The 9,600-nt window shown below is 41.2% G+C and overlaps 1 protein-coding gene across 2 annotated transcripts in view; it reads left to right on the top strand.

Moving 5' to 3' along the window:
* Positions 1-961: 961 nt before the first annotated feature.
* Positions 962-9,600, top strand: part of MARCHF6 (membrane associated ring-CH-type finger 6) — a 49,055-nt gene continuing 40,416 nt past the window's right edge. The window contains exons 1-3 of one of the 2 annotated variants that reach the window (XM_035552650.1): positions 962-1,045; positions 4,846-4,942; positions 5,800-5,873. In XM_035552650.1, the coding sequence (XP_035408543.1) occupies positions 1,027-1,045; positions 4,846-4,942; positions 5,800-5,873 (190 nt within the window). In that variant the 5' untranslated portion in view covers positions 962-1,026. Of the gene's footprint in view, positions 1,046-4,842; positions 4,943-5,799; positions 5,874-9,600 lie in introns of both variants that reach the window. The other variant, XM_050708465.1, reaches the window with a different exon arrangement.

Raw genomic sequence — 9,600 nt, 5'->3', positions numbered from 1 at the left:
TGCCTTCAACTCATGTTTACCAGTAAACTATTGTGTAGCCCATACTGAACCACATGGTAAGAACAAATTTGGGGGATTAATTCTTTCCAACTGCTGAGCAGATGGTATAAATGTGATGGTAGGTAGTTTAAAAGGCTGAATAGATAGATAAAGACAGGAATAAAATTCCTCCCTGGCACCATGAGCTAGCTACTCATTTCAAAAGTTTTTATCTGATTTTAAAACACTCTACCTTAAAAGACTGAAACTGGGAGAATTACGTACATTAATTATGGAGAATTACATGTGTTAATTATGGAGAATTACACACACACATTTTGCCATGGTCTTTAAATGTGAATGGTAATTCAGGGACTTGTAGATGACATTTAATTTGTATTTATTGCAAGTGAGTAACAACAAAGGTTGCACGTTTGGAAGCCATACAGTCGGAATCACAAGTGGAAGTGCAAACTGGACTGCCCTGTGTCTTGGTGTGGTTTGGTTTGGGTTTGGTTTTCTGTGTTTTTTTCATCAAGCGTTCCTGTACAGACAATTTGAATATGCTGTTGTTTCTACGGTACCACAGTGGCACTTTTTTAATATGCCAGGATGAGTTGTTGGGATGAAAATGAGCTTTTAAAATAAACTGATTTTCAGTTATAAGTAGGAGAGGATGAAAATAAGCTTTTAAAATAAAGTGATTTTCAGTTTTGAGTGGGAGTTTTTCCCCCTGCCTTTCCCAGAGGGAGGACAAAAGGAAGACCTAAATTGGACACGTGTGTTATATTGAAGTGCTTTAATTATTCACTACCGGAGACCCACCCCGCTCCTTCATATTTCCCTGAATCTGGGGGACTTTTTGTGAATTTTTGTGCATTTTAGCACTCCGAGAGCGGCGCAGGCCTCCCGCCCTCCAGTCCTCCAGTCCGCCTAGGCGGCACGGCACGGCTCAGCGCGGCGCTCTACCCGCGCCGCCTCGCTGCCGCGCCCCGCCCGCCGCGGGTCACGCCACCCGGCCGGCCGGCGCTGCGTCAGCCGCACAAGATGGAGACCGCCGAAGAAGGTACCGCGATCCCCGCCGCCTTCTCCGCAGCGCTCCCCGCTGCCCGCACCGCCAGCCGGGCAGAGCCAAGGGGGTGAAGGGGATCGGCAGGAGGGCAGGCGGCCCGGCCCCGGGACCGGCAGCGAGCGGGGGGTTGCTGACGGGGCTCCCGCCCCCCCCTCCCGGCTCCGTGCCCGTGCCCGGTGGCTGCGGGGGGCGCGACGCGAAATGGCGGCGGGCGGGGGGGGGGAGCGGCGTGCTGCCCTTATGTAACTGTAACTGTATGCGCCGCCGGTGCGGGGCCGGGGGGCGCTGCGGGAGCGGCTCGGCTCGGCACGGCTCGGCACCGGGGCCGTGAGGGGCCTCGGGGCACGGAATGACCCGAAACACGCCGGGCCCCGCCGGAGCTGGCCCCGCAGCTTGGCGGGTGTGTGAGTTAGTGCCCCGGTCGAAATCATGTCAGCAGCCCCTTGCTGCCGTGCCTTTATTATTTTGTTACTTGTTTCTGCCAAGGTTAACGCCGCTGTTAGCTAGTTAACTGCTCAAAAACCTGCTCGGAAAACCCAAAATATAAAGCGATGCAGGAGCCCAGGTGGTTCCCTCTCTCTTTTACAAGAGATGAGTACATCACGTTGAAAAAGTTGTCAAAAAGATTGCAGTGACGTGTTTTTAATGTGTAGTTTCTGTTTTGGGGACATTGCTTGACTTGAAATCAAGTGTTACGTTTCTTCAGTCCAGCTGATGTTGAGGAACTGTGCGGTTCGAGCTGGCAGTGCAGAACTTTCATAATAAACCAAAACAAATAAAGGATCTGTGCTATGCTTCTTAGCAGTGCATGAGCTCTGCTTGCCATCTCAAGCAATAACTATAAATACGCATTGTGGTAGCCGGACAGTTCCAAGGGAAAAATTAGCATCTTGGTTTCAGTTGATGAGGCACCGTTTTCAATGTAGCTTTTTACTTAGTGTCACTTGGTTTTCCAACTTGAGAGAATTGACAGGTAAACAGCTGGGAAAACACAGTGGATGAAGTAAGTCAATGCTTTTGCAGAACGTCCATTGGGTCACGCTGTAGACAAACTTAGTATTTGTGGAAACGGGTGGTTTATCAAAATATTTGTGTGCTTAAAATCTAACAACTTCTAAAACTGCTGCAACTCTTGAGCTTCTGTAGTCCCACAGTTACATGAACTGATTAAATTAACAAAGTGACTGTGGAGATTTTGTGTATTTGGCCTCTAGTCGTCCAGAAAACTTGGTTTATAGCAAACTGTGAAGTGGATTCTCAGAAAGGACGAGTTGAGTTCCCACCATTCCAGTAGTTTGTGTCTCGGTGGACTTAAGCCAAAAAAGGTAGTTGATTATTTGTAACAGGCTGTTAAATGTGGTAGCCTTTGATCGCATGTGCTTCTGCAGGACATAATCTGGTGACCGGCGGTGAGAACAGGAAGAGAGAACAGAGCGGGGTTGTTAGTTACATTTTAGGGCATTGTCTTCGTTAATCAAACCTTAGTGCTGTGCCCTGCACTTGGAGTTTAGACTTCTCTCTTTTTTTCTTTTTTTTTTAATATATTTAGTATATGCACTTATTATTACTGTATATAACACCTTAAGTTTTATATTATACTCTTGTCAGTGTTACCCTCAAAAGCTCAAAAATAGTAGTATAGAAAGTATGTAGTATTCACACTCACTGTCCATAAATACTGCTAGAACATGGTGACTTCTGCTGGAGTTTCAAACTTCATTTCCCACTATTAGAATTTCATAGCACTTGCCAAAACACCAGAGAGACTTCCCAAGATTAGAAAGCTTTAAACACCAGCAGCCGAAAAGACTTTGTGACTTAAGGAAAAGGAAAGACAGGCTCTTTATTGTGTGGCAGAGCCCCAACTTCTGCTGTATGTTTCCAGTGGACTTTTTGTAACTGTTGGTAGCCTGTTAATGATTATATTGGTCCATTGACGATGGCCCTTGGGTTTCTGGTAGGATTGATGGTTGACTGAGCTGTATTGTAGAGTTAGTAGAAAACTAACTGGATGGTAAGAGTTCAGAAAAGAGAGGCAGTTGAGGATAGTAATGGGCAGACCTAAAGGGCAGCTTCTTTGCCTTGGGCTTGATGTGGGAGCTGATCCTCTGTAGTGCCTGACAGCACCAGATAGCAGTGTCTGCTGATAACAGGTACCCCTTGTTCCTTCTAGCTAAATCATTTTTTTGCTAAATAGCCTGATCTTCAGTTTCGGGTATTACAGTGGTGAGCATTTCATTAGAGAAATGTGATGGGCAGAGAAATGTTCTCAAAAAAGAACTGTATTACCCAAGGTCATTGTTTCCTGAACGCATACATGACTAACAGGATGCCAAGTGTGTGTGCAAGTAGAAAAACAGCATCTGTTACACACTGGAAATTTCTCTGAAAGTGACAGTACAGGGGTTGTAAGATGTAGTTTTACACATTGACCCTCAGCAGGGTTTGTTGATTTGAAGTTGTGTTGCTTAACAGTCCAGATTGTTACTTCTTTTGTGCTTATTTGGATTTATGAAACAAGTGGGAATATCTAGAAGTTCCCGTATCCTTTGAAAACCTAAAATATAGTCTTAACTTACTTTAGTAAGCTAACAGAAGAAGGAAATCCTTTCCCTAATAAAGAATTCATCTATTTTCAGCAAAGAAAGCTCTGTTCTTCCCAGCAGTTTTTGCTGAGAAAGCCAATGGACCATTAATGGGTGGGTTCAGAGAGCTCTGGGGGTCTGTCAGGCAATATGCTTTAAATTGCTTTCTGTGCTGTCAGAGAGCATCCTTAAGGCAGCAATTTCACACCAGTTTAAACCAGTGTAGCTGCTGGTTCCCACGTTTTCCATCTGCCCCGTCGTGTGTAGGGTGCTGGCCCTAGTGCTGGCCTGACCCTTTACAAGGCTGCTCAACCTGTGAGTTGTCAACCTGCCATGGGGAAGTAGCCCTGTTAAGAGTGCTGGAGGAAGGTGGGGCTGCAGCAGCTAGAGGTTCTACCCTGGCCATAAGCTGGAGAGAGCTGCCGTGGGCAGTCACCTGGAAGCACCCTCTGCAAGAAAAAGGAATCCTTTGCTTCTTGGGGGAAACTGGGGGCTCGTGGTGTTTGCAGCGGCGTGACGTTGCTTGGTACGGCTCTGGTGGAAGTACTCCTTGTGCCCGCTTGTAGCAGCACCAATGTGGTGCTAAATGTGCTTGTGGTGGCCTTAGTCAAGTAACAAACTTACAAAATACCTATTCACGTTCATTATGTTTGGTTTGCTTTTCCTTTCATCAAAGAGGTTCAATAGTGGTAAATGTCTTAAGTAATTGTTAGTTATTAGTAAATCTCTTCTGCTCAGCCTCTGTTTAACTTGTTCAAAACTCAAACTTCAGAATGGAATAATTCCATTTATAGCCACTTGCAGGGGGATTATCCTTACCAATCTAGACGTTGTTTCAGATATTTTATTATTAATTTCTGTTTTTATGTAGGGGTACTCTTTGCATATCTACATATTAGTGTGTATATGCTTGAAATCTTAAAAACACACTGCCTTATTATATGTTTTTGTTTGTTTTGTTTTGTTTTAATGAAATGGTCAGGGAGATAATGTTCCTGTTGTGTGTGTTTTGTGTGTTGTTTTTTTTTTTCTGGTGGTCTCTGAGTCTTCATGTCTTCTACCAGATGAAATCTATCTTCCAGCCTTTTTCACTTTAAGTTACCTAGGCTTCATCTTGCTACATGGCAACATTTCTGTAGTGTATAATTTGTTATGTAAATGTGAGTTCTTTAAGCAGAAGAATAATAAGCTTTATGTCCTGCTCAGCAGATATATGCAGAGTCTGTCGGTCTGAAGGTACGCCTGAGAAACCGCTGTATCATCCATGTGTGTGTACTGGCAGTATTAAATTTATTCATCAGGAATGGTAAGTTCCGTCTCTTTTTGTTTGCTCATTTTTTTAATGAAATGTATTAACATATTTCTAAAAACGGTACTTCCTAAGCCTTCATGTTAACTAGTAAGAAAAGCCGATTTTCGGAGAAAAAGCACATTAGTTTTAAAGTGTGGTGTTTTTGTTTTTTAACATGATGGTTCACTATAGTTCACAAAGAATTTAGTAATTGTATGCAAAAAGGAAGTATTAATAGTTACATGTGTTTCAGACTACAGTTCTGCTCACACACCCTTAGGAAACTAAAAGCAGGCAAATCGGTATGCAGTTTTTTTTCTATCTGCTTATAATTCTGAATGAAAAAGAATACCTAACCTCATACCAAAAAATAAAATGAACAAAATTTTGAGGTCTACGTTCAGTTAGGGAAATGCTAAAATAAAAACTAATTCTGGTCTATAACACACACATATACGCACACTCTCTTTTTGATTGTATTTTACTAGTCAATCTTTCACAAATACAGTGGTGTAAAATCTTCATCATGTGTATGTGTGTCATATCTTGAAATATTTAAGGATTGGTGTCCGTGTGAGGATACATGCTCTGAGTTGTCAGCCTTTTCAATGACATACATTACTGACGATGTACGTTCTTTGTGTAAGTTATCTAATTGAAGACATGTCGTTGTTACTCATAGTCAGCTCATCTTTTTCACTTTTGAAACTTCTGTGGCCTAAGTGGACTTAATAAGCATGCTAGTTTAAGTCCTCCTTGATAATACCAATATTCTTTATGTTTGAGAGTAGAGAATTGGTGTGGGTTTTGTAATGAAGGGGAAAGGGGAGAGATGCGATAGCATGTATTAATGGGATCACTTTTTGTTGCAGCTTAGTTCAGTGGCTTAAACACAGCAGAAAAGAGTACTGTGAATTATGTAAGCACAGATTTGCTTTCACACCAAGTAAGTATGTTTGACTGGTTCTGTTTTTCCAGAACTTCATTTCTTTTTCTCTTAGTATTTGTGAAGTCTTTTCATTCAGCATGCTAGATCCAAAGTAATTGTTTAATTTCTGAATTCTTGTTTGAATTGCAGCTCTTATTATTGCAGACTGTTTAAGTAATATGATGCTTTCATAATGTTATGTGAGCCATAATAGAAGTCTTTTTTTCATACCTTTCCTGACTGCCTCAGTCCCATTCTTCTGTAGTCAGCATTACAGTGTATGGTGTGTTTTCAGCTTTATTGATAAATTTGAGTGTTTGGACCTCTGAATGTTGAGGTGAAATCACAGCAAAATTCGGATTTGAAACACAGCTTTCAGTTACCTTTGAACTGTCTGCCTGGAACACTGCTTCATGACTTCTGTCAGTTTCACTTCAAATGGTTTTGACAGATAATGTAAACAATAATTACTCCACTTGCATTGCACTCAAGGTGCAGTATTTACCCCGTGTTACATCACCTGTTATGTTAGATTCAGCTGAATACATTAGTCATCAAAATGACTACATCTCTAAATAGTTCCCAATAGGATTCTTAATTATATTTTGACCAACAGTGGTAGAACTCAGCGGGGCCTTTTAGCCTTGTGACAGGCTAGGCTCATTATTTAGTATTGCCAACTTATTAACTGTTGAACAGGTAAAGTGATTCTTGTGTATGCTACATATTCTTCTCATTAAGCTCATTTGTGCCATTTTATTCTTTACAACTGCTGAACTTGGCTCTTCACAGTGCAGATGTATATATTTTTTTTTTTGACTGACCAGTATCTGCACTGTAAAAGCAGTCTTGGGCTGGGAAAGATGTTGAGGTTTGAGTATTTTAGGCGTTTGGTACAATCAAAATAAAAGCTCCCTTTCAGTGCGGCTGGTCCCAGTTAAAAGGATCCTCCTCATTCAGCCTTTAGCAAAGGTTTATTTATCTTCCTGTGTCACGCACTGGTTGCTCCCCAGACTTAGCACCCTCAGTGGGTAACGTTTTCTTCTTGGCTTCCCACATTGCACAAATTACCACAAAAAAAAAGTTGCTTTTTTTTTCCTACCAGACTGCACACGGTGGTAGCACATGTCAGGTACCTAGCACAGATTTCTCTGCTCCTCTACGCAGCATGTCTTGTTTCATCATTTCCCTCGCACATAAAATTAATGCAATTACACTTTCCTTAGTCGCTCTTATCCCTCTGCATTTGGAGGATAATCTGGATGTGCAGTTTGGAAACTGGATCTGCTTGTGGGATCTCGGAAATAGTCACAGATTCTGGAGGGAGAATGGCAAGGCAGAGATGGAATTGGAGTTGTGGTTGACGTATACGCCTGTCATCCAAAATGAAGATGGATCTGGCCTATAACTGTGCCAGGTTTAAAACACTTAGCAGTTAATTCACCGTGGCATGTGGTGGAATGAACACGTGTAATCAGTATCCGTGCTTCAACTGGCAGGCACTAAGTTGAGGAATTTTAATTGTGCAGTAATACCAGCAACTCCTCTTTTATTTTAGCTTGATTTACTTATTGAGGCTGTTGCTGTCATTCCGGCAAAAATGACCCTTTGCTAGTATAAGAGAGGGTGTGGGGTATTCATAAAGTATTCCCGGTGTGTATATTCTTTGAGTCCTTCACTATCTTTACATTCTGTAGCATCTTGGGACTTCTTTAGCACCTGGACTGCTGGGTTTGTTAGCCTTCATAAGGAAGGAAGAAGAGAGTAGGAGGTTCAGCCTGCATCTTGGAAGGGGCACAAAGAACTGATTTTTCTTTTGAATAATAGTGTCATTCTCTAAAGTGTTTGGCCATGTAGGCAAATGGCCTGATTTTCAAACACACACTTTGAAGCTAAAGTTTATATATTTTAAAATTCATTCATTTTTTGCTGGTCTTCAAATTGAGTTTGTCCAAAGCTATCTTTTTTTAAGAGTTGTATTGTTTTTGAATGATGCCAAGGAGTTTGTTCATTTTTAACTTGTACGTTTTCTTCCTGAGATTTTGAAAAGCAGCTATTCTATATTCTTTTCCTCCCCACATACATAATTTCCTCTTTGTGATGTGCTGGGATGCACTTCTCTTGATGGCACACTAAATATTCATATGCACTGATCCATGAAAAGTGAAGCTCTATTTCCCATGAGGAGACAGTTTCTTTTCTGTAGAACGTAACATTAACGTAAATATCTTCAGAAATACAAATACAGAGGTAGACTAGTCTGATACTTGACTACAGATCTGGATGGGTTGATCCCTTTGCTTTCTACACAGCTGCATTGCTGATAAATGGTGGATGTGACACTGCAAGCTTAGTAAATACAAATGCTGCAAAATGGAAGGAAGCTATGTTGGGAAGATGTTCTTCAGTTTATAAATCATAATCTGAAATAAGCTTTTGATTTATGCATGGAAAGTTACTAATTCAAGGCTTGCATACGCTTGGAGTTTGTTTTTTGTATTGTTGTAATCCTAATTTGTTACTGTTCTTTCTCTTTCTTGCTTCCCGCCTTTGTTCATATGTGAGAATCCCAGAATGGTTTGGGTTGGCAGGGACCTTAAAGATCACCCAGTTCCAACCCCCTGCCATGGGCAGGGACACCTCCCACCAGACCAGGTTGCCCAAAGCCCCATCCAGCCTGGCCTTGAACACCTCCAGGGATGGGGCATCCACAGCTTCTCTGGGCAACCTGTGCCACTGCCTCACCACCCTCGTAGTAAAGAACTTCTGCCTATATCTAATCTAAATATATCCTCTTTTAGTTTAAAATCATTTAAACTAAAAAAGCCATTTTAAAGCCATTTAAACAGAAAACAGTTACAAATACATGGTAAATGTTAGTATAAAAGTTTGCTGGCTTGGGAACTGTTTATTCCTGTGAATCATTTAGATTGAGCTCCTGAGTGGTCCTGTAGCAGACTGAGATTCTCCACATTGAATATATAAGGTTGTTTGCTTGTTTTTCTAATTAATCCATTAGCCTTTATACTTGTTTAGATTGTCTTAAAACCTTCTGGATGTGAGTAGCATGTCTAGCATAATGTGAAAGAATTCAAGGTTCATAGACTATGGCAAAGAAAAATAGGTATAACTGCAAAATTGTTAAAATGTAATTGTATATTCATGTTCTTAAGTAGCTTATGCAAGAGCATTGCTTAGTAATTGCATGTTGTTAGTTGTAGTGCTTAATTTATTAAGCTCCAAACTGCTGGATCTTTGTATTTGCTTTTGTAACTTTGTACAAAACGATCTCTGAAGTGTTATATGATAATACTAAAGTGAGTGACCCATTTTCTTGGGCTCGTTATCTACAGTAATTAAGATTTCATGGAAGGATATAATTGAACAATTCTTTTACCTGGTTGTTTGGACAGACTAACACAGTAGCCCATATCCTCAACCTGTCTAGAAAGTCTAGTTTGGAAATACAAATTTCTGAAACACAAAATACTACACGTGGGTACGGAATTCAATGTATCTGCTGACAGCTCCAGGGTGCACAATGAACATGCAGTTGAAATTAATGAGATTCTTAATTTCAGACATTTTGTTAGGGTTGTGGCTTGCATGAGAAGGGGTGACGTTTTTCTCACTTTGCATTGGGAGTCTGGAGCAAAGTCTGTGTGTACATCTCAAGAACATAAAACGTGCCTTTTTTACATTATGATTTATATAGACTTTCATGGTCAGGGCACAAGGATGATTG

This window comes from Cygnus atratus, chromosome 2, assembly GCF_013377495.2.
Source record: "Cygnus atratus isolate AKBS03 ecotype Queensland, Australia chromosome 2, CAtr_DNAZoo_HiC_assembly, whole genome shotgun sequence".
Classification (NCBI taxonomy): Eukaryota; Metazoa; Chordata; class Aves; order Anseriformes; family Anatidae; genus Cygnus; species Cygnus atratus.
Note: the sequence above shows the minus strand (reverse complement) of the source record. Positions and strands in the feature narration are given on the sequence as shown.